We start from the raw sequence: 26,125 nt of genomic DNA, 5'->3' as shown, positions 1-26,125 counted from the left end.
GTCCAACCCTTCAGGAGGTAAACATTTCACACAGGGAAGCCACAGAATCCTCGACTTCTGATCTTTCTAAAATTTCTGATTGGGGCAGAGCAAACTTGGTATTGTTCAATGCCTCAAAAACTTAATTCCTCCATCTATCAACTCAACACAACCTTCTAGACAACTATCCCCTCTTCTTCAATGACACTCAACTGTCCCCCTCTTCTACACTGAACATCCTCGGTCTGTCCTTTACTTATAATCTGAACTGGAAACTTCACATCTCATCTCTAGCTAAAACAGCTTCTATGAACTTAGGCGTTCTGAGACGTCTCTGCCAGTTTTTCTCACCCCACCAGCTGCTAACTCTATACAAGGGCCTTACCCATCCATGTATGGAGTATGCTTCACATGTCTGGGGGGATTCCACTCATACTGCTCTTCTAGACAGGGTGGAATGAAAAGCTTTTCGTCTCATCAACTCCTCTCCTCTAACTGACTGTCTTCAGCCTCTCTCTCTCACCGCCGCAGTGTTGCATATCTAGCTGTCTTCTACCGCTATTTTCATGCTAACTGCTCTTCTGATCTTGCTAACTGCATGCCTCCCCTCCTCCTGCGGCCTCGCTGCACAAGACTTTCTTCTTTCTCTCACCCCTATTCTGTCCACCTCTCTAATGCAAGAGTTAACCAGTATTCTCAATCATTCATCCCTTTCTGTGGTAATTGAGATGGATTTATGATTATTTATAAGGGAGGGAAATGAGAACAGTTATCAGAGACACTAATTCAAGTTGGCGTGAAATGACAAGTTGGGTGAAACAAGGATCTGTGTTGGCACCTATTGTTTCAAATATGTATAAATGATATGACAGAGGATCCAAATAATTATATAAACTTGTTTGCTAATGATACAAAAATAATGAAAATAATATAGGATGAAAATGACTACAAGGAGTTGAAAAAGTATATTGACAAGATACATGCATAAAGCCAAAGATGGAAACTAAAATTTAATGCAGGAAAATGCCACATGCTGGAAATAGGAAATGGTAAAAAAGAGACCTTCATGGAATTACAAAATCAGAGGAGAAATAAAATTGAAAAGTAATGAAGAAAAAGATTTGGGAATAATAATGCAGGGCACAGTATCACCTGAAAGGCACATAAAGGGGATATTTGGCTCTACATACAGCTTGTTAGGAATCATTAGGGTGGTGTTTAAATATTTGGATAAAGAAATGATGAAGAAAATGATCACAAGCATGATACATCTTAAATTGAAATACACAGCAGTAGTTTGGGCTAAACATAGAAAAAAGTTATAAGGAAACTGGAAAGAATACAGAGGATAGCAACTAAGATGGTACCAAAATTGAAAGACTTAGCTATGAAGAAAGACTTGAAGAGATGGGATTACCAACACTATAAGAGAGAAGAGAAAGAGGAGACTGATAACAATGTACAAATTAGTAAACAATATAGAAAAAAATAGACAGAAATGACTTGGTACTACAGATGGAGGAGGGAGAGAGACATACAAGGTGGTGTGGGAAAAAATAAAAAAAGAGTGGATGTTTGAGTGACATCAAGAAATACATCTTTCTGTATTGACCTATTGAAATCATGAATAATTTGAAGGAATAAATGGTTCTGACAAACATTGTACATATGTTTAAAGAGAAACTGGATATGTTTGGATATGGAGACAGGACAAAATAAGATTTGGCTCATGCCCTGTACAATATAAGTAGGTAAATACACTGTCCTCCATGGAACTGCTGGAAGTTACCTATTATGTAGTATTACAAGATTGAGTCAGAAGTCAAAAAAGTATAATAGTACAGGTATACAGTCTTTTATCGTGAATTCTGAAAACCGGAAAGCTCTGAAAACAACAATTATTTTCTAAGATGTCATCTGCACAACAAAAGTCGCGTTTGGCGCCAAATGACCTATGGTAAACACAGGCCACACAGCTTTGCACGCGGCTGTGTGTCTCAGTACTCCTTACGCACATAGCCTCGGCTGCTCATGGATATTTTGTTTATTTTTTGTTGATTTCTTTTTTTACTTTGAAGACTGTGAAAATGTCAAAAATTGCTGCAGATTCCCCTATGGATAACAGTGAGAAGCAGAAAAGGAAGCGTCTATCATCGATGGCACAGAAAGTAGAGTTATAGCAGAAGCTAGATCGTGGCGTATCTGTGCGGGATCTTACAGAAGATTATGGTGTGGGAACTAGCTCCATATATGACCTAAAGAAACAGAAAGCAAGTTGTTGAAGTTTTACAGTGACAGTGATGACCAGAAACTAATGAAAATAGGAAAATGCTGCATATGCCAAAAATGAGGATCTTGACCATGTGCTGATGGAGTGGGTTCGACAATGAAGAAGTGAACATATGCCACTGACTGGTTTGTTGGTAATGAAACAAGCAAGAAAATACCATGAAGAACTGAACATTGAAGGTGAGTGTGAATATTCAGAAGGTTGGCTGCAGAAATTTAAGAAGCGTCATGGTATAAAATATTTGAAAATCTGTGGTGAAAAAGCTTCTTCTGATTATGATGCATCTAAGCATTATATTGATGAATTTGCCAAGATGGTATCTGATGAAAACCTTATCCCAGAGCAAGTATACAATGCTGATGAAACTGCTGTCTATTGGTGTTATGTCCCTAGAAAAAACATTAACAGCAGCTGATGAAAGAGCACCATCAGGTTTCAAAGATACTAAGGATGGGATAACTGTTTTTGGATGTACATATGCTGCAGGAACATTTAAAGTTCAAGTTAAAGTTGGCAGTGGTTGGAAAAAGCCAATATCCCAGATGTTTCAAAGGTGTAACAAGTCTACCAATGTGTTATTATGGAAACAAGAAAGCATGGGTTACCAGAGAAAAGTTTACAGATTGGTTCAATAACCATTTTGTATCAGCTTCATGAGCTCATTGTAGGGAACCTGGCCTGGAAGAAAACTGCAAAATTTTATTGCTCATAGACAACTGTTCTACATATCCCCTGCTGAAGTTCTTGAGAAAAATAATGTCTTTGGCATTTATCTTCCTCCAATGTGACATCTTTGATACAGCCTTGTGATCAATGAATTTTGCACTCAGTGAAGACAAAGTATAAATACTTTTTTCTGAACTGCATGCTTGATGCAGTCAACATAGCCATAGATATCAAAGACTTTCTGAAAGAGTTCACTCGTAAGGATGCCAATTATGCACTTGGTAGTGCTTGGAAAGGTAACTAAATCAACATTGAAAAATGCTCGGCACAAACTTTGGACTACAACAATGTTCTATGAAAATGTGCCTGCAGATGAAGATTTTGAAGGATTCCATGTCACTAACGAGAAAAAGATGATATCAAACCTCATTGCCTATGCCGAAAGTGATACAACAGAAAATGTAAATGTAAATACGTTAGAGTCAGCTGATATCGAATATGTACAGAATGCTAACAATGATGCACCTATTGTGCATTCCTTGAGTGATGAAGAAATTGCTCAAATGGTGTTAGATAACATTAAGCATGAGGGTAGTAGTGATGAGGATGATGACATTGTGAACACAGGTAAAAAAATGCTCATAGATGATATGGTAAAACTGTGTGATAGTTAATTGATGGTATTGAACAATGTACATTTATCAGTGCCTATGAGATTATAGCAGTTTATTCAATCAAAGAGAGACTGCTTAGACAGAAACCTCTGTTAATGAAACAGATGACACTGGAGGAAGACTTTAAAAAGGCAGTCTCTTGTAATGCTGCACAACCTGAGAATCCTGTTCCTGGCCCATCATCAGATGTCCAACTCCAACCTGAAGACAATGGTCACCATAACAATGATGATGACACTGATCTACCCTTTCCTCCAGGATGCTCAAACTAGTTGTTTTGTGCATGTAAGTGCATTTTCATCTGTTTAGCTTAGTTTGAGCCAGTTTATGCTTAATGTTTTAATGTCACATGCTAGGGTGGCAAGACTGCTACTTTTCTTACTGAGTAGCTGTCGAGATCGAGACCTTGTGGCCAAGAGCCAAGCACTCTACCACTGAGCCACCCAGTTCCCTGTGATGTTTTATCTAAAAAACGTTAAAATCTACGCTAAAAAAATCTTCCATTCTGAAATCTGGAAAATTCCAAAATCTGGAAAGTCTCTGGTCCCAAGGTTTCTGTATAAGAGATTGTCAACCTGTATTGATAAAGGTCTAAGCAACATCGTGAAGTGATTAAAAAGTGAAAAAAGGATAAGATAAGGATTGTAAACAAATCATACACCTGGCAACATGTTTCAGTGCTGGGTAGGGTGTGGGGAGCTGCTGGCTTCACAGGCTTGGTAATGAAGGAATGATTGACTCAGAGTAACAACTGTCACCATGGCTTCATAAAAGGAATCAAAGAAAAAAGAAGATATCTACTTTGATTTTGTAGATAATGAAGAATTTAAGAGATTGGTATCCAGAGTCAAACATCAGGAAAACAAATTATTAGAAGTAAAAGATGTGCTACAGAAAATATTGAGGAGAAATGAAGAATTAGAAGGTGAAATAAATAAAAGAGAGGAGGAAATTAACAAAATGTCAGTAGAGTTGAATGCAATAAAATCAAATTCCAAGGATATTGGTCATAATGTGTTTCAAAATGAGCAGGATATAAGGAAAATAAAAGAGGAAGCTGAGATGATGAAGAAAGCAAGTGATATCATAGGGAAAAAAAAAAAAAAATAGAAGCTAATTAAATTGTGTCAGCATGTAAAGATGACATAAGTCAAAATTATGCTAAGATTCTAAAAGAAAAAGAAGAAATCAAGCAGACACAAACAGGAAAAATAGATATAAAGTAGGAAATAAAAAAAAATGTTATAAGAAATAGCCCCATGTTTATCAAAAACACAGTTGATATTATTAAATCTGTTGTGTTCTTTGGCATAAAAGAAGTAATTATTAATAGGATTGAAAGAGATAAGCATGAACTTGCAAAGGTATCTAAGATTTTAAATGCTATAATTGAAGGAGAAGAATTGGTCATTGAGGAATCTTCAAGGCTTGGAAAGTATGAACCAAAAATAGACTGACTGTACAAGGTTGTACTGGAAAACATCAACATAGTGGAAGCAGTCTTTAAAAACACTAGGAAGATAAAAGAAAATGGGGAATGGAAAAATATAAATGTAAGAAGATGCTTGAACAAGGAAGACAGGATAAAAATGAAAGAATTGGTAGCTGAAGCTGAAAAAATGCTGAAATGTCAGAAAAAGAAGCAGATACTTTTTATGCAAAGTCCTGGGAATGCAACTAAAGAAAAGATACATTCAGAGAATAGAAACCAGGTTGTAAAAGAATGTATACAAAAATGAAAAGTTACAAATGATGTGCACAAATGTTGATAGTTTGGTATGTAAATTAAATGAACTTGAGGATAAAATAGAAAAGGACAAACCACAGATAATATGTCTCACTGAGACTAAACTAAAACTGTCATTATCAAATGCTATGTTATGATTATGAGATATGGAGAAAAGATAGAGAACATAAATATGGAGTAGTCGTGATATCGACAGTAAAGACTTAAACGTAGAAGAAGTTGAGTTTCACATATCAAACAAAGTTGAATTAGTAGCTATTGTGATAGTAACACAAGAAGGAAAAATAATGGTAGCAACACTATTTATGCCTCCAAGGACAAGAACTTGGGAGAAGGAAGAGTACAATGAATTAGATCAAACTGAGAAACCATAAGATCTATGTTTCAAAATATGGAAGACAAATCCAAGACTAATATTAATTGGAGATTTTAACTGTGATATAGACTGAAGTGAAAGCAAAGTAAAAAATTCAGAATACCAGTGGAATAACAGATTACTAGAACTTGTTCAAGATCACTTACTAACACAGCATATTATGCAATATACAAGAATGAAAGGCATGGTTCAACCTTCATTACCAGACTTACTCTCCACAAGAAAAGATAATGAAATAAAAAATATTGTGTACCTCCCAGCATAAGGGAAAAGTGATCATGTGGTACTGAGTTGGGACTTCATAGTGGCATATGATATAATAAAAAAAAAAAGCCAAAAAGAGAACTTAATTGCAAAAAAGGAAATTATGAAAAAACTAAGAAAATATTTTGATTCAGTAAAGTGGGAAGAATAGCTGGATATAAAAGATATAAATGATCAGTACTCAAAGTTTTGTGAAACTTACAATGAAGGAGTTAGAAGGTACATCCCTTATAAAAAAGACAAAGTAATGATAAAAAAATGGTTAGACAGAAATTTCAGGCTGCAAGAAAAGAGATTTGTTGTGGAACAGATACAAAAGACATGGAGGAAAAAGGGCCTGTGAGAGATACAAAAGTGCAAGGAACCATTATACAAAGAAGAGAAGAGGAGCAGAAATTGAATATCAAAAGGACATAATAATGTAAAGATGAACCCAAGCTATTCTATAGTTATATTAAAAACAAGACTAAAGTGAGACAAAATTGTGTCTGATAGATGAAAGAAAAAAAAATTACTATACTGAGAAAGAAATATGTAAGATACTAAATAAGAAATTCCAGTCAGTATTCACAAATAAAAAAGCATTTCTGGAAGAGCAATATAAAGATCCAGAAAAAAAAAAACATTGGGTAACCTACTTATAAGTTATGAAGAAATAGAAGCAGAAATAAAAACATTGAACAATAAAGCTATGGGTCCTGATGGCATTTCCTGCTGGGTATTCAAGGAATGTGCAAAAGAATTAAGTAAGCTATTGAACATATTAATGCAAGATTCCCTAAAGCTGGGAAAGTTGCCAGAAAGCTGGAAAACAGCAGACATAGTACCATTGTTTAAGAAAGGAAACAGATGGAACCCTCTCAACTTTAGGCCAGTTTCTCTTACAAGTGTAGCATGCAGATTCATGGAAAGAATAGTAAGAAAGAGCTGGGTAGATCATATAGAAGGTAACATATTATTATCAGATAAACAATTTGGTTTCAGAAAAAAGGAAAATTGTGTGCATCAGATATGTTAAGTTATTAGACCAAAATATCTGAAAAACTACAAGAAAGACATGGATGGATAGATAGTATTTACAGTAGGATATGCAATAACACACAGTTGTTATAATGTACAACTGCAATAACACACTGAAATTTTAATAAATATCTTATCGGAGTAATGAATCAAAACTGACAAAACAAACTCACCACATGTGAGTACTGGAATTTTAATAAACATTTAATTGGAATAAATTAAAACTCACAAGACTAACCAGCTGTGCAAGCCATTGCTCACCTATCTGGCACCTGTCCCTTCATCCCTTTCTTCTCCCTTCTTTTGTCTTGTCTCAAATCTCTCTCCCTGTAACCTCCCCTCCCTGTTATCTGTCAGAGTTAAGGGACTATGTAGTGATACCTTTCTCTCTCTTTCCCCTCTCATTCATTTTATGTAATTTTCGCTTCATCCTTTCTCACCATTTCTCATTCTTTCAGAGAGAGAGAGAGAGAGAGAGAGAGAGAGAGAGAGAGAGAGAGAGAGAGAGAGAGAGAGAGAGAGAGAGAGGTGAAATAGTTCTCTGGAAAAGGTCAAAAGGAGAAGGAACAGGGAGAGAGAGAGAGAGAGAGAGAGAGAGAGAGAGGTGAAATAGTTGTCTGGAAAAGGTCAAAAGGAGAAGGAACAGGGAGAGAGAGAGAGAGAGAGAGAGAGAGAGAGAGAGAGAGAGAGAGAGAGAGAGAGAGAGAGAGAGAGAGAGAGAAATGGCCCTGACTTAAGGGGGTTTAATGTATGCATATGCATGATGCCAATAGTGAGTAAATGTGACCTATACTTATCAAAGCAGCGCAAAACTCGGGATGGTAAAAATTTAAGACTAGGTGTGAAACTTGGGAGGGTTGTGCATATATTTATGCTATTTCAAATAAAGCTAGTACAAATATGCTTATTTTGATGTCGTTTTTTTAAGTTATGGAATTTTTTTATTGTTTTCTGGTTCCCTGGAACAAATAAATTTTTTTCCCATAGGTTCTTCAGTTTCCATAATGCATATTTGCCATAACAAATGCTACATTGGAATGAATCATGTTTGTTGATGCATATCTTACTGTACTTGGATTTTGAAAAAACCTTTAACAGGATTTTTTATCAGAGGCTTATCTGGATGCTAAAAATCTGTGGAGGTTTTCAGAACTTATTAAAATGGATGGAAATTTTTTTTTAAAAGAGAAGAAAATGAGAACAACATTGAGAGGTAAGTATTCTACTTGGAAGGATGTAAATTATGGAGTTCTGCAAGGCTCTATTAGCACCAATTATGTTCCTGATTTATGTAAATGATATGCCTGTGGTAATTACAGAAGGGAGCTACCTGAACATGTTTGCTGATGGCACCAAAATTCAAAGAACTGTAAGAACTGAAGACTGCTGTAGAGAGCTGCAAAATGACCTTAATAAGTTGAACAAATGGAGTGATAAATGGCAGATGGAATTTAATATGGAAAAATGTCATGTTTTGAACTTTGGAAGAAGCGAGTCATGACCAGAATGGACGTATAAATCAAGAAATAAAAAAAATTAAGAGTCTGAGAAAGAGAGAGATTTAAGTGTGACAATAAATAATAAGCTAACTCTGGATAATCATATAAATGATAAGGCAGGAAGTATTTGCCTTATTGGCAAATATGAGAATAGTGTTCACATACATAGATGAAGAGATACTGAGGAAATTTATAACATCATTCTTAAGACTGACATTAGAATATGCAGTGGTGGTATGGAACCAACACTTAAAAAAAACATATTTCCAAACTGAAAAAAGTTCAAAGGGCAGCATGAAGAATGGGTACCATCCCTTAGAGGATTAAGCTATAAAGAAAGTAAAAAAAAAAAAAAGAATTTATCCAAAGTAGAAGAAAGAAGGATAAGAGGTGATATGATCATGGTGTATAAATGTTTGATGAAAAAAGAAAAGATTGACAGTAAATTTGCTTACAAGAAGACATGAAACATTAAGAAGACATAAAATGAAACTGAGATAAAGATATACAAAAATAAAGTTTACCAAATAGAGCAATAAATTTATGGAATTCACTGCCAAAAGAGGTAGGGTGTGCAAACAGTATACAGTGGTACCTAGGTATGCATCCACTTTGGAATAAATCCAACTTGGGGTATGCCCTGTTTGGCCACAAAAAAATTTTCTTAGCATATGACCTTTATTTGGATATGATGTGTGCTAGAACTTGTATGGGTCAAAATGAGTCATGACACCATGCCCTACCCTTGTTTACCTCCCTTGAGATAAAGTCACAACTGCCAGTTACTGCCATTCAGTGAACAACACGCACTATAACTGAATTTGTCATGTGATATTTTATTTCATTTTATTTTATTTATTTATTTATTTTTTTACATAAACTCTTAGTAAATTCATTAACCATGAATTCTAAGGAAGTTAATGAGTCTCCTTCCAAATAATAACATCTCTCTTCTCAGCACCATCCTAGTAGACTTAACTCTTCTCAGCGAGGTAATGTGAGGTTAAAATTTCACATAATTCATGTAATTGCTTTTGTATTTGCCGTATTTGATGGCATATAAAACACACTTATTTTCATAAAAATGGCTCAAAAAATCATCCTGTGTCTTGTATGCGAATGTGAGGCCTCCCGTAGATTTAACTTTGAAATTTTTTTCACCTGTACCCCTGGAGATTTTCATGACTATTATATAGGTAAGGGTGCTATACCATATTTTTCAACCATAACATTATGTAAGGAAATGTTGAAAATGAAAAGGTGAGCCTGTTCAAGTGTGTTGTTGACATATCGGTAACTAGGCTGCATTCTTGGCCTTGCCTCAGTGCCTTGGCCACTTCCTCTGTTTTATTAATTAATAATTAATTAATCCTAATCATGTAGGATATTTTTGCTATTGGGATTGCTTGCTTTTTGTTCAGCTGTGCCACTAGCTTGCTTTAAACACTACATGCTTAAATACATAAAAAAATTCTTTTCCTGAATATGCCCTGCTGAAATGTGGGAACATCCTATATTCCTGTGCATCTTATGTCATCAAATATGGTATTTTAGTATTAAGCAGTGTTTAAATTATACTATACAACCCCACCAATGTACTGTATACAAGCCCACCAATGTACTGTATAATATGCCAATAACATTAGGATTTTTTTCGTAAGAACATAAGAAATAAGGGAAGCTGCAAGAAGCAACCAGGCTTATTGTGGCAGTCCCTGTATGAAATATACCTACCTATTTCCACCTGTCATCCCCATTCATAAACATGTCTAATCTTCTCTTAAAGCTCTCTAATGTCTTAGCACCAATAACATGATTGCTGAGCCCATTCCTTTCATCTATCACTCTATTTGAGAACCAATTTCTTCCTATCTCTTTCTTAAACCTAAATTTTTCAAGCTTGAACCTGTTATTTCTTGTTCTATCCTGGTTGTTGATCCTAAGAATTTTGCTTACATTCCCCTTGTTATAATCCTTATACCACTTAAAGACTTCTATCAGGTCCCCTCTTAACCTTTGTCTCTCTAAAGAATGTAAGTTTAACAGCTTCATTCTTGTCTCATAAGGAATACTCTTCATCCCCTGTATCCTTTTAGTCATTCTTCTTTGTACTGATTCTAATAGACCTATATCTTTCCTGTAATGTGGGGACCAGAACTACACAGCGTAGTCTAGATAAGGTCTGACCAGCACCAAATATAACTTTAATATTACTTTGGGCATTCTACTTTTAACACTCCTAAAAATTAATCCTAATACCCTATTTGCCCTGTTTCTGGCCTCTATGCATTGCTTTCCTAGATGGAGTTCAGAGCTAACTATAACTCCTAAATCTTTTTTGTACCCTGAACCTACCAGAGTTTCGTTGTTTATTGTGTGCCTACTGTGTGGGTTTCCTCTACCTATGCTAAGTACTTTGCATTTGTTGATATTAAACTACATTTGCCATCTGTCTGTCCATTTGTTCATCCTATCTAAGGTGATGACAATGGATTCTGGCCTAATTAATCTACCTATCTTTGTGTCATCCACAAATTTACTAACATTAGTACTAATTCCACTATCCAAGTCATTGATATATATATTAAAAACAACAATGGCCCTAATAGTGATCCCTGTGGTACCCCACTAACTACATGACCCCATTCGGATTTAGAGCCATTTATTACAACTTTGTCGCCTGTCACTTAGCCACGACCTTATCCAGCCTAACACCTTCCAATCTATCCTGTATGCCCTAACCTTTCTCAGGAGCCTCTGATGGGGTACCTTGTCAAATGCTTTACTAAAGTCCAGATATAAGATGTCATAACTATCACCATTATTCTACTACCTTGTACACTTTACTGTAAAAACTTAACAAGTTTGTCAGGCAAGACTTCTCCTTTGTGAAGCCATGCTGTGACTGATTTATCAAGTTATGTTTGTCTAAATGCTCCCTAATGTTCCTCATTATTATTGACTCCATTATTTTACCAACAACTGAAGCTAAGCTGACAGGTCTATAATTAGATGCTAAAGTTTTATCTTTTCATGGGAATGGATTAATCATTTTTCCTTTATTTCTTATGGGAAAATTTGTTTGGTATGTCTCCTGTGTGGTATAAGTCCAAGGATCTGGAAAGGATTAAGGACATACATCAAGGTACCACTGTATATAAATTTAAGGAAAAATATGATAGTTGGTTATGAAAAGATGGGACATTATGAGTGTGAGTCAATCCTGTAAAAAGTACAAATAGGTAAATACACACACACACACACACACACACACACACACACACACACACACACACACACACACACACACACACACACACACACACGAAGATTTCAAGAAGGCAAGAAACGAATATATTAGAATCCTGAGAGATGAAGAAAGGAATTATGAGAAAGATATAGTTAACAAATGCAAGGATGAGCCAAAGTTATTTTTCAGATATGTGAATGGGAAGATGAAAACAGGCAAACAATAGATAAATTAACGAAAGATGACATTACATACGAAGATACACGGTTATAAGCGGAATTAATGAACAAGTGCTTCCAGTCAGTATTTACCAACGAAAGCAAATTTGAAGGAGAAAGAGCATGGCAAAGAGACAATGTGATGAAAGAGATACAAGTGGACATAAGTGAAATTAAGAAGATTATGAAAGATTTGGATGTAAGTAAGACTCAAGGACCAGATGGAGTGTCCAACTGGATACTTAAGGAATGTTGTGAACAACTGGCAGAAGGTATACACAATACCATAGTATGTTTTTTTAAGGAAGGAAAAATTCCTCTAGACTGGAAGAGAGCCAATATTGTGCCCATTTTTAAAGGAGGTAATAAAGAAGATCCATTGAATTACAGACCAGTGTCCTTAACAAGTGTGGTGGCAAAAATAGCGGAAAGAATAGTTAAAAACAGATGGATGGAATATTTAGAAGAAACACATACATTGACTGACAGACAATTTGGTTTCAGAAGTGGAAGACCTTGTGTCATGAATTTAGTGAGCTTTTATATTAGAGCAATTGATATAATTCAAGAGAGAGAGAGGGTTGGGCAGACTGTGTTTATTTTGACCTAAAAAAAAGCATTTGATAAGGTACCACACCAGAGACTGTTATGGAAAATTTAGAATATAGGGGGTTTGCAAGGAAACACACTGAATTGGATTACAGACTTCTTAAGGGATAGAGAAATGAGAATGGTAATAAAGGGAGAAAAATCAGAATGGTGTAGAGTTACAAGTGGAGTACCACAGGGGAAAGTCTTAACCCCCCTAATGTTTCTGGTGTATGTCAACAATATGGTGGATGAGGTTGACAGTTATATAAGTCTGTTTGCAAACAATGCAAAATTATTGAAAAGAGTGGAAAACAATATGGACTGTGAAATATTACAGAAAGATCCAAATAAGATATATAAATGGAGTAAGAAATGGGAAATGGAATTCAATGTAAAGAAATGCAAGGTGATGGAATTAGGAAAAAGCAAAAGAAGATTGACAAGTTCCTACACCATGGGAGAAGTGGTAATTAAGAAAACCAAAGAAGAAAAAGACTTGGGAATTACAATCAGTGATAATTTATCACCAGGAAAACATGTAAACAAAATAGTTGGGGAAACCTATGAATTACTAAGAAAGATGAAAGGGGTATTTGCTTACATGGATGAAGAGATGATGAAAAAGTTGATGGAATATGTGATTCGACCAAAACTGGAATATGCCACAATTGTTTGGTCACCCCACAATAAAAAGGAAATAAGGAAAATAGAAAGGATCCAAAGAGCTGCAACCAAATTGGTACCAAGTTTGAGAGATTTAACCTATGAAGAAAGATTAAGGAGATTAAAGCTTCCATCATTACAAGAGAGAAGAGAAAGAGGAGACCTGATTGCTGTATACAGAGCTTTAAAGGATAAGGATCAAGTTGACAAAGAATATTTATTTGTGTGGGACTCAAGAGATACAAGAGGACATGGAGTGAAATTGAAGAAAACATCAAGTAGAAGAGATGTCAAGAAATATGGTTTCCCAAATAGAAGCATAGAAATAAGGAACATCTTAGATGAAACAGTGGTACAAGCAAAAAATATTCATGAATTTAAAGTTAAGCTGGATGCTTATAGATATAGAGACAGGACAGCATGAGCATAGCTCTTTTCCTGTAAAACACAACTAGGTAAATACACACACACACACACACACACACAGAGAGAGAGAGAGAGAGAGAGAGAGAGAGAGAGAGAGATCCACAACCTCTATGTTTCTTTGATGCAGAAGTGGAGGTACAGGCAGAGCTTACGTCATCTAAAAATTCAGTTGTGGATATTGACATGGATCTTTTGTCCTTTTAAAACAATGCGGATAATATATTAACTGTGGATGCTTCGTGGATGCAGGTGGGGGGCAAATATCTGATATATCACAATACTCATTTTATTGTTGGAAGAACATTTAGGTGATCCCTGTTAGCTACTCTGCCACATCACACAATTTCTTGTAAATATATCAGCTCTTTTTACCTTTTATTGAAATTTAAGTATTAAGTATGAATTATTTAGCTCATTAAACCATGCAGTGCTATGATTGGTTTGGGTATTAATATAATAAATAGTCAGAGTTTTACATAGATATCACAACATTTGACAACATAACTGCAGCGTTGTCATGTAGGTTGAGCACCCAGGATGCATATCAGCAGGATCAGGTGACTCAGGTCAGAGAGAGGGGTGGCTCAGCTTCTTTGGGGGATACTCCCATGATAGAAGCAACTCCCATGTGCTCATGTGTTCTTCACAGCCGGGAGAAAAAACTTATTTACAACATGAATAAGTATTTCTTTAGAGGAGAAGGCCAATAAAAGTCCTATCGTTGCTCACTCCAGAACAATAGCTCGAACAGCCAAAGCCACTAATGTGAGTGAGACGACAGTGTGACAAATCTGCTCTGTCTCCATTTGAAATTATACAACACGATTACCACAAACTTATTATAGAAAATAAGTCATTCAAAGTCATACAATACAGAGAGAGAGAGAGAGAGAGAGAGAGAGAGAGAGAGAGAGAGAGACAGAGGAGGAGGAGGAGGAGGGTTGCCTGTCTTTTCTATTAAGGTGTTAAGCCAATCTTGTAGAGACATGGCAATGCAGCTCATGGGGAATTCCTCTACTTGGCCAATGCCCAAACATTCTTCCAGCAGTAAAAAGACTATAATTTATTGTTATGAGTGGCAAAATGGAGAAAAGATAGGGGTGGAAAGGTGAAGAAGGAGGAAGAGAGAAAGAAGAAAGAGTGATGTGAAATGAAAAGGAAGTTGCATCATGTGTGATATTGTGTCAACCAAGTTGCTTCCTGCCTGCCAGCTTGTGGAGGACTGTGTGCAGACCGGGAGACGGATTCCATTGTCTCACAAGCCAGTTGGGTATTGAATTCAGTAGAAGGAGAGCCAGCATGGAGGATGGTGTGATATATTTTATAGGGCCATTATTAGTTAGTTAATGGTAGTAGCCCCTGCTGTACTTGGTAGAATTAGTTCCCTTTGAGAGCTCAACTGGGTGCTGTGCTAGATAATGTAGGTGGACTGCTAGTCTTACCATCTTTGTCACCATGTCTTGATATTTTCATCCTGTTTGGAGTTTCTGAGTTGTTCTCTGACAATCTCTGGTCAGGTTGGTTGTTGTGCGGTGTGTTGTCTTGTGAGCTTTTTTTTTTTTCTTTTTTTTTTTTTTTGCATTAAATGTGACTAGTCTTCAGAGCTTACTACTGGGAGTTTTTGAAATCAGAGAATATCATAATACTGCTGGTTGTCAGCTATCTGCACTGTCCCCAGATTTTACAGGTGGTATTTGTCCATCCTCTAGGAGACTGTAAATGAACCCCTTGCCAGTAGGGGGATATAGTGTTTTGTGTGGGTAGCTTGTCTCTGGTGGGAGGTAGCTCACTGAATATTATGAGTTTCATACTTGTGTGTCCTTTGTCCCTGCTGTCCCGCCTAGTAAGTGGTTTGTTATTTTTTCTAAGCAGGTTGGAGTTTGTTTGGTGGTTGTAATACTTCCTTCCATGTGGGTAGGTGAAACGAGGTGGTGATCTTAGTTTTGATAGCTGTGGGTGACCAACAAGTGTCTGGATTTGTCGTGTTTGTGCATGTGCTAGGCTAGAAGAAGCTAGTCTAGGGAAAGCTGATCTGAGTGCAGTGGCAGCTGTGAAGGTGGCTGAACCTGGGTTGTAGCAATATATATATATATATATATATATATATATATATATATATATATATATATATATATATACACTATAGGGTACACGGCAATGAATGTGATTTGTTCCAATGTAGCATTTGTTATGGCAACTGAAGAACCTATGGGAAAAAAATAATTGGTTCTAGTGAACCAGAAAAAACAAATCCTTAGAAAAAAAAAAATACATATATCAAAATGAGTACATTTGCACTACCACATTTGAATAACACAACAAATATATGCAGTATAAATATATACATGTTAAGATGGGTAGAAAACTGGCTAGACAACCACAAACAAAGAATAGTAATAAAAGGAAATACATTCATGTGGACTAATGTAACCAGGGATCAGTCTTAGAACATGTTCTTTTCTTTGTTTACATAAACGACATAGATGAGGGTGTTACCAATGTAATATTGAAGTTTGCTATTGACACCAAAATAGCGAATTCTGCAGTCTTTAATGAACAAGTAATAGAAATACAGAAAAACCTAGACAAGTTGTCAGAGTGGGGGCAAATTTGGCAAATGAGTTTTATTGCAAAGTGCTTCACTTAGGGTATTGAAATGAGAAAGCAAAATGTATTTTAAATGATACCCAATTTAAAGAGTTGCCAGCAAAATTGATTTAGGAGTAACAATATTGAGTAGCCTAAAACCTAGCCAACAATGTTCAGAAGTCATAAAAGAAAGTGAATAAAATAATTGGCTTAATCGACAAACCTTTTGAATATAAATCTAAGGATACAATCCTCACTCTGTATAACTCTTTAGTCCATCCCCTTTTGGAATATTGGATTCAAGCATGGTGCCCTTATTACCAGAAAGACATTGATAAATTAGAACGAGTTCAGCGTAAAGTAGCAAAAATGATACCAAGCCTAAGACAAAAATCATATGAAGAGGGTCTTAAATAATTAAATCTATTCCTGTTAACTCAAAGAAGACTAAGAGGTGACTTAATACAAGAGTTTGAAATCATCAAAGGCATTGATAACATGGACTGCAATAAATATTTCATGATAGATTCTTCAAATTACATGAGAGGAAACAGTCCTTCAACTCTCATGAATCCAAAAATAATTTTTTCCACTGATTAGTAATCCTATGGAATGAAATGGGCTTTCTCGAGACGTGATAGACTGGAATACTGTAGAGACTTTTAAATGCTGTCTTGACAAATATTTTGCCTGCAATCCATGGCTAACAGCATTTGTTTGTTAGTGATTAACTTCCTTGCCTTCAGGAAATGGGGCACTTCATTTCATCTATTTTCTTTCTTTCCTGTAAAATTTCCTTCAGGTTTTTCCTTATCTAACCCTGTAATGTATTTCTTTCTGGCCTGTTTTCCTGTACAGCTTATGCTAGAGGGAGTGGAGGGTGGGGAGAGAGCCTTCTGCTTTCCCGTTCTTTTCTTCTACTGTCATATTAGTAGTCCTAGGTCAGGTCACCTCATGAGGACCACAAGGTTTGTTGTGGCCTGTTTTTCTATGTAACTATGTAACTACATAAGTACCCTCCTAGTAATGTGCCTTGTCCTAAATTCTTATGATCCTGAGTTTCATGCATTATCACCCTGAGTTTTGCTCTGCTTTGGCAAGTATTGGTCACATTTACCTACTGTTGGTGTCACTCATATACATACAGTAAATCCTGCCCAAGTTGGATAAGTCTCTCTCTCTCTCTCTCTCTCTCTCTCTCTCTCTCTCTCTCTCTCTCTCTCTCTCTCTCTCTCTCTCTCTCTCTCTCTCTCTCTCTCTCCTCTCTCTCTCTCTCTCTCTCTCTCTCTCTCTCTCTCTCTCTCTCTCTCTCTCTCTCTCTCTGTGAAAGTAAAAACAATCCTTAGGATTGTTAAATAGAATGAGACTAATTTAGAATGAAATTGAATTACATATATGAGAATGAGAAAGAATGAGAAAGGATGAAGTGAAAATGACAAAATGAGTGAGGGGTATCACTCACTTGTCCCTTATCTCAGACAGATAAGGGACAAGTGGAAGTGACAAGGAGAATGGTTTGAGAGAAGATTAAAGAAGGGAGAGGAAAGGAAAAAAGAGAGGAAGGGACAGGTGGCAGATAGGTGCCCTCCTTTTAAGAACATCTCTGAGCTCCAAAAGTCTTGTTGAAGTCAAGGAAAACTGTATGTACATGGATACAAAGATTTTATTTATCAATTAACTAAAAAAATAAAGAAAAGTGATGAACACTAGCAGGCTGCCTCTTATTGCCTCCCCTGTTAGTTGAATTCATGGTTTCCAACAGTCATTGTGAAAGTGAAACCATGGAAACTGAAACTAGATAATGAGGGATGACTGTATCTATACAGGGTGTCCCATGAGGAAAGTCACATATTCTCAGAAATTAAAGATCAAATCATTCAAAGTCTTAAATGTTCTTTGGTCAAATGCTTTTAACACCACAGGTAAGAAGTTACAGGACATTTGAATATGAAAGTGCATCTTTGGCAAATGGCTACACAGGCCATCAGCAACATCCAGCTGATCACTGTTCCCATATGGCAATCCTTATGTTTTAGCTGTTATTTGCTACAACTATACACTGTATTCTTGAATTTAATTTTATCTCTATTTATGAAAATCATGATCTGTAATTAAGTAACACCTTCAGGATGGCAATGCCCACTATTGCTGTCCTCCTACCTCCTCTCACTTGCCAGCTATTAATGCACTCATATTTAAATTTCCTATAATTTCTGTGGCATTAAAAGCATTTTATCAAAGGATATTTCTCACTTAGAATGACTTGTGTTTAATTTCTGAGAATTTATGATTTTCATCATGGGATATATGGATAAGCTTCAATAATGAAGGAAAAAAAATTTCAGGAGATAGGGCAGCCACATAGAGGTTCACATCAGCATTCACCAACACACCTACAAATAGGAGTGTTGCAGTCTAACTCATGTATCCAGTAATGATGATCAGTAGTGACGGAGGTTGCTGATTATGTTGCCAGCACATCTCATGAGTTTGACTCTGCCATTTGTAGGAGAGAAATGAGGGTGGAGAGAGCATCGCACAGTTGGGTAGGACAGGATGGGGCAGAGTGGGTGTGTGGCTCTTTGATTTTACTTATACATCCTGCCAAATAAAAAATGAAGACTAAAGAAACTTGTGCTTGTGTTCCCTTGTTCCATATCTCAATATCTGATAATGATTGCATGACATTTTATCTGTACCACTAAATGACTTGGCTTTCAGAATTTTATGACCTTGATAGCTGAAAGGCCTCACTGTAACAAATTTTGGATATGATGAACCTTTATATATAATGAACTAGCATTCCCCCAATTAATTATAATGAGGGTTCATCATATTGAATTATGTGTTTTTTGTTTATATGGTATAATTTTTGGAGCTCTTATTTGATGACATGGATTTCTCTGCAATGATATCATGAATTTTCTCTCTCAGCAGTCTACCTTCTTCGCCTGTGGGGATGGTGACACGCTCCCATTGGACTCCTTTCTTGACCAAGAAGAAGCAAGAGGAAATTGAAAATAAATCTTCTAATCCATCTTCTCTAAGGCTGTTGCCATATGCAGACAATTCAGTGTAAGAAGGTTTTCCAGTTACTGTATTGCCTGGCATCAAAGAGGCTATTTTTCCCCCTAAAATAAATCTCAAAATTCTACCATGCATCCAGGAGACAGAAGGTTACATTTTTCATAGGCTTATCCTAACACTGTCAGTAATCTGAACTCCTGTATATGGTTTCTCAGTGAAGTGTAGAAATTATACTTAGTTCAAGTAGTAAATAAACAAAAGTATCATGCACATACATATACCAAGGCTATACATATACTGAGGCTATTTCCACAAAAAGGGGCCAAGATATGGCACATAACTAGCACACTCATATTTATTCACACCACATTCTTTGCCCCTTGACCCCTGACAGAAAAGAGATTAAACTCCTGCCTCTAACGAGAATTAGCTGCACAGCTTAGACAGTTTAGTCTGGTACAAGGCTCCTTCATAGCAAATACCCTGCCCTATCACACCCAATTGCCCCACGCCTGTGTGAAACCATTGTTGTGTGGTACTTCTCTCAGAGGTCACAGGGCTGTGTCATTCCTCACTTACAACTGCTATCCACTTCCTTCTGTCATGCACAACCATTCTACTATACTCCAGTGTCAGTCTTTTTCCATTGAAAATTTCATTCACACTATCTATCCATCCCTTACATGGCCTACCTCACAAGTTCACACTTCTCACACTTGATCTTAGTATCTTCTTCATCAGCCTATCATCTTCCATTCTTTCAACATGCCCATACCATCTCAGCTTACATTGCTCTGCCCATCATGCCAAGTCTCTTACAACACCTGTTCTTGCCCTCATGTCCTCATTTCTGATTTTGTCCATTTGAGTTAACCCCACACATGCTCCTTAGACATCTTATCTCCATTACATTTAATTTCTTCTTGTCTGGTACTCCCATACTCCAAGTCTCAGCTCTTTATAGTGCAGTAGGCATTAATATCCCTTCATGCAATATTCTCTTTTCATTCATTGGAAGTGTCTTACTCCCACAGTCTGTTCATGTCTTCTAACATTTGTCCTCCTTCATTCACCCTAGCTCTAACCTCTGTCTCTACTCTGTCATCCATCACTACTGTAGATTAAAAATATTTGAAAAAATATCTCCTCCAGCTCCTCACCACTCAGTTTTATATTCATCCTACCACTTGGCTTCCTGGTGCACCTAATTACCTTACTCTTTCCTACATCAACCTTTAGTTTCCTTCTTTACACCCATCCAAACTCCTCTACATCTCTCACCACACCATCAATGTAGATGTTAAATGGCCATGATGACATTGCACATCCCAAATGTAATCCCACCTTGACCAGAAACCATTCACTCGTGCTGTTTCTTACCCTTCTACATGCTGTGCTGTTCTTATAAAAATTTTTTTATCCCTCTTAACAACCTGCCATCAACACCATACAAACTTCAAGACATCCCACATTACTTCCTTATCAGTTCTGTCATATGCCTTCTCTACTCGTATTCCTGACCGTCATGGAGATATGCCCAACATTCTTGACCTTTTCCTTACCTCTAATCCTTCTTCTTATGCTGTTACCCCATCTTCTCTGTTGGGCTCCTCTGATCATAATCACTTTACTCCTGCTTAGCCAATACACTTCTATGTACAAGAGAAGGTCATCATACTGAGCACTCACTTCATCTTGAAGTGCTTTAAACAACATGTGATGAAGAGGTCTAGCACAAATAGAATTAATGATTTTCACAATCACCTTCATTACATTGAACAGAGCACTTGCTGATGTATGATATAATGATAACTAATGAACTGAGGGAATGCAGGATAATTTTTGCAGTGTCACAAAGCCAACATTGCTACCAATCATAGACGGGGCACCATCTGTTGTTACTGACACAAGCTTTTGAAGAGGTCAACTGACCTTGTCTACAAAACTCTTAAGAACTTGATAAACATTTGTACCATGCATTTTCCCCTTCAGCGGTAAGAGCACTAAAAAATCTTTCACTCTGTCATCAGAAAAAAAAACATGCGCACAAATACACTTAATGGGGCTGTGTCCACAACACCTGTCGATTCATCAAACTGCAGGCTGAACTACGTACATTTCTCAAGATCAGCTTTTATTTGATCAGACACATTTTCTGCTATCATTTCTATCCTATGTGTGACTGTGTTTCCTGATAAAGGCTTGGATTTTATAGGAGTTACAATTAAAATTTTCAAACAAGGACTCAGATGCTTCAAGCCAACATTCTTTCTCTGTTTCACCATCTTCAAATGGCTTTTTCTTTTTTGCAAAGACATGAGCAACACTGAATGATGCATCTGTTGATGCCTTATCTGTGGCAAGTGTTTTCCAGAAGGTATCTTGCTGGGCTTGCAACTCACATTTTAGCTTCTTCACTTTCTCCCTTCATACATCACTGTGAGAAGGATTTTTAGTATCATAATTTTTGTGAAGTGTAACAAAATGCCCCTCTACATTGCTTTTCTTGGATACTGCAGCAGTAGAATGTCAAATTAAATACACATCTATGTCTCAAATTTACAAAAAAAAATAGGTTTCTTCCCATTCTTCATGAAAGGCGTAATTGTGACTTCACTTCTTGGAATTAGAAGCCATTACTGTTCTCCTTAGTATGAATGAAATCAACGTGAATAACTCAAGTGCTGAATATGCACTGGTCTAGCAACACTGTGAAGTACTCTGCACCACGTAAAAGATAGATACCAGCTGTGCTGGTTAACGAATTGAGTAATGGACCTGAACACGACATGTACTGGCAAGTGTTGTGTGTAGTGCTCATCTGTCCTACACCCTCACTCCCTCCTCCCCTTCAACAGATTCTCTCTCTCTCTCTCTCTCTCTACTCTCTCTCTCTCTCCTCTCTCTCTCTCTCTCTCTCTCTCTCTCTCTCTCTCTCTCTCTCTCTCTCTCTCTCTCTCTCTCCTCTCTCTCTCTCTCCTCTCTCTCTCTCTCTCTCTCTCTCCTCTCTCCTCTCTCTCCTCTCTCTCTCTTTTATTTATCCAAATCTACATCATATGTGTTTACAGAGTTGCTGTACATATACTTTACATATTTAATATAACAAATTTAGGCTAAAGAAGTCACTGTTAATGCCTTCTATCTGAAAGCCTCTCTCTGTCTGTCTGTGGCAACCACACATTCACTGCAGTCTTGAACTGCTGCCTGGTCCATCCCTCAACACTTGGCTGCACGGTAACAAATGCATTCCACCAGCCGATGTATGTGTTCAGAAACTATCTTTGCTGGTGCCACGTTCTGCACCTGGGCTGGTGCAGCTCCCTAGGGGCGCGTGTGACAGCTCTAGTGGTGACTTCGGCATGTCAGGCAGGCTGCCGGAGAGCCTGTAGGTGCAGGCACCTGTTGCTGTTGCACCTTGAACATGACGGTGAGGCCCGCCACGTCTTGCCGGTGCTGGAGGGTGTGCAGTGCAGGCTGAAGGCTGAGCTCATTGTTCCTGATGAGCCTTGCTGCTCAGTGCTTGTTTGCTGCACCCGGCCCAGGCCAGGCACGTGCATTCCAAGGAGGAGCGGACCTGCGCCTTGTAAAGTAACTTGAGTCCCTTGGCGTCAAGGAGGTAGGAGATTCTCCTCAGGGATGCCAGCTTCCCTGAGGCCTCTCTGGCGAGTCGCTCCATGTGGGTTCTGAAGGTCAACTTACGGTCGTAAGTGAGCCCCAGCACCTCCACCTCATCTCGTGGCGTCAGTGTCTCCCTGTTGAAGGTGAGGGCACGGGGCTATACTTGTCCTGTTGATAGTGAGCTGCTGGGTTTTGTGAGCGGCAAACTTTACTTGCCACTTCCTTCCTCAGGCTGCCACGCAGCTCAGGGTGGCGTTGATGTCGCGGTTGGTTGCAACTTCCTCCTCCAGTCCATAGCTGTGGGATGGTATTATGTCATCTGCAAATGCCTTCACGGTAGGAAGGAGGTGCATCAGATCATTGACATACACATTCTACAGCAAAGGGCCGAGGCAGCTCCCTTGAGGAACATCTGCCCTTATGGGCTGTGGATTTGATTCCTGCCCATTGATGATTACTTTGAGATGTCTGTCTCTCAAGTAATTCTCAAAGAGCTGGAGGAGTGCCCCATCCACGCCTACAGCATGGAGCTTTGTTATGAGGGCTACATGCCACACTTTGTCGAACGCCCCCCTTGATGTCAAGAGCCACAACAGCCGTGGTCTTCCCTTGGTCCAGGGCCCCACTCCACTCCATCGAGAGGAGCAGGTGCAGGTCTGCCACCGACCTCCCCATGCCTGAACCCAAACTATCTTTTGCTCAGCAGGTGGTGCCTCTCGAGGTGCTGCGTGACTCTCGAGGCCACAACAGTTTCCAGCACTTTTCTCAGTCCCTTGGCAGGGAAATGGGTCTGTAGTTTTTTGCCTCTGTCTTTGCATTTTCTTGTGCAGAGGCACCACACTACTCCCCTTCCACATTTCAGGCCATGTGGCGTTGCTGAGGCAGTGGTTAAAGAGTGAAGCGAGTGGGCGCGCCAGCTCTGCAGCACACTGTCGGAGTATGCCGGGGATTAATGTCCTGTGGTGCCATTGCTTTTTCTCGTCCAAGTTTGCGAGTATCACTTTCACTTCCTCTTCACTTGTGTTCACTGTCTCTAGTGTTTCTTTCATGATTTGAGGGAGTAGCAGAGATGGTTTTTCAGGGTCAGGGATGCACATCTTTTCAGCAAAGTGTTTGGCCAGGAGGTCCGCTTTGTCACGAGCAGTATGGGCAAATGCTGCCGTCTGCCTGGTGGAGTGCAGGGATGGAAGTGCCCTGCGACTCACCCTGCTTGTCCTTGACAAGGCTCCACCACTGTTTACAACCAACCTGGCCTCCCCTTAGCTTACTCTTGAGGTTAGCTTTCCACTGCTCCACTGCCCATGTTTGCATGGTATTCATGTGCATTGTTACCTCTCGGTGCCTTAACTGTTCCTGGCAGTGGGGGTGTCTCTTAAAAGCACGCAAGGCTTGGTGCTTAATATCAGAGGCAGCGTGGCATGCAGGGCCAAACCAGGGCTGGTCTGAGGCCTTGGTTTTGTGGTCTGAGTGCAGCACCCAGCGGGCCTGCAGGGCTTGGAGCAGCTGGGTGAGCCGCCTCACCTGCTGGTTGGCGTCGCCATGCAGCACGTCTCCCCAGTCCGTGGTCCTCAGGGCGGCACGGAGGGGCATCCCAGTTGGCGGCCCTCCCACCTCCAGAGGGTGCGGGTAAAGCTCTCCTCTCGTGGTGTCCTGAATTGTATCCTGGTGAGGGACAGCCACGTGGTCTGAGGTGCCCCACAAAGTTGAGTGGGAGAACACCGTACTGTGTGGGGAGGGAGGTCCCTCACTACTGGGTCCAGGGATGACCCAGCCCTGTGCGTGGGGAAGGTGACATTAATTGTGCATGTCGTGCACAACCAGTAGGGAGTTTAAAAGCATCTCTCATCATGTGCTGGTTCAGGTCGCCAATCACTACCACACTGTCACACTGACTGGCCATCTTGAAAGTGTCCAAGTTTTCTGACAAGTAGTCTAGCAACACTGTTCCCTGTGATGGAGGCCGATAGCCCACACACAACAGACCTTTCCCGTTACTGTCCGTTATTTTTAATGCCAGGGAGCTCAAGTTCCCCAGGCACGGGGCAATGGGAAGGCTTTACCACCTGAGCACTGACTGTCTCTTTGTAGCAGAAGGCCATGCTCCCGCCTTGTGTAGAGCGGTCTTTCCTTACCCAGGCTGAATACCCTTTAACTTGGGCGTAATTATCTGGCACCTTGGAATCGAGAAAGGTCTCACACACGAACACTAAATCTACATTATTCTTAATGATAACACTGTGAGTGAGCTCCCCAATGTTTGTATGGAAGCCTCTCACGATGGCCAACACTATCTTAAGTTCACTATTGGACGGCTTGTAGCATCGCTGGGTAGTGTTGGGGAGCTGCTCCATACTGGAAGCCATAGGGGTGAGGGGCAAGGGGCCAGGGGAATCGGGAAGCTGGCAGCACTATAGGGGTTACCGGTCAGGGCTTGGCCAGCCTCTGGCATGAAGCAGGGCTGCTGAAGCTGCCAAGCAACATTTCTCAGAGTAACGTTTCCAGGCCATTCTGCTTCACTGCCTGCACCAGCTCCTGTTGCCTCTCATCGGCAGCTCTCACACGGCAGTCCAAGGCTGAGTGGAAGCGCCCTTGGCAGTATTCACACACCTTCCTAGGGCACTGCTCTGGCATGTGACGTGGACTGCTGCTCTGAGGACGCCTGGTCTGGTGATGTTGCTCCAATCCCTGCCAAGGTAGTGGTGCTTCCTTTCTCTCCGAGAGGGCGTTCTGTCTTGTTACTGGCCTTTTCTTTCTTTTGAGTGGTCATTGGTGCCCTCCTGCCTGTCTGTCCTCCATTGAGCTGTTGCCGCTCGTCTGTCTCTCTCTCTCTCTCTCTCTCTCTCTCTCCTCTCTCTCTCTCTCACTCTCTCTCTCTCTCTCTCTCTCTCTCTCTCTCTCTCTCTCTCTCCCTTCTCTCTCTCTCTCTCTCTCTCTCTCTCTCTCTCTCTCTCTCTCCTCTCTCTCTCTCTCTCTCTCTCTCTCTCTCTCTCTCTCTCTCTAAATGTGTGTGTAATAAATGATAATTTTACTGGATTTATATTACATATTTTCTTAATTGTTATTGTCTGAATAAAAAAAAATAAAAAAAAGAACTATATAGAAATGTTAAAATGAATGTTTCACATTTTTCTGGTTGACCCTTGTGGGTGTCATAATACAGTCCTGAGGGCACCATGGCACTCATGAACTACAGGTTGGGCACTGCCTTAACTGGAGGTGCCTTTGACA

The 26,125-nt window shown here is 39.0% G+C and overlaps 1 protein-coding gene across 6 annotated transcripts in view; it reads left to right on the top strand.

Annotated features, from left to right (window-relative positions):
* LOC135109616 (uncharacterized) overlaps positions 1–26,125 on the top strand; it is a 375,792-nt gene that overhangs the window by 144,969 nt on the left and 204,698 nt on the right. For 3 of the 6 annotated variants that reach the window (XM_064021045.1, XM_064021043.1, XM_064021040.1), the window contains exon 8: positions 19,187–19,327. The exons of 1 other annotated variant lie outside the window; for it this stretch is intronic. In XM_064021045.1, coding sequence (XP_063877115.1) covers positions 19,187–19,327 — 141 coding nt within the window. The remainder of the gene's footprint in view (positions 1–19,186; positions 19,328–26,125) is intronic. 2 more of the 6 variants (XM_064021044.1, XM_064021041.1) reach the window with 1 other exon arrangement.

This window comes from Scylla paramamosain, chromosome 19, assembly GCF_035594125.1.
Source record: "Scylla paramamosain isolate STU-SP2022 chromosome 19, ASM3559412v1, whole genome shotgun sequence".
NCBI classification, from domain to species: Eukaryota; Metazoa; Arthropoda; class Malacostraca; order Decapoda; family Portunidae; genus Scylla; species Scylla paramamosain.
This window is presented reverse-complemented; position numbering and strand designations above follow the sequence as displayed.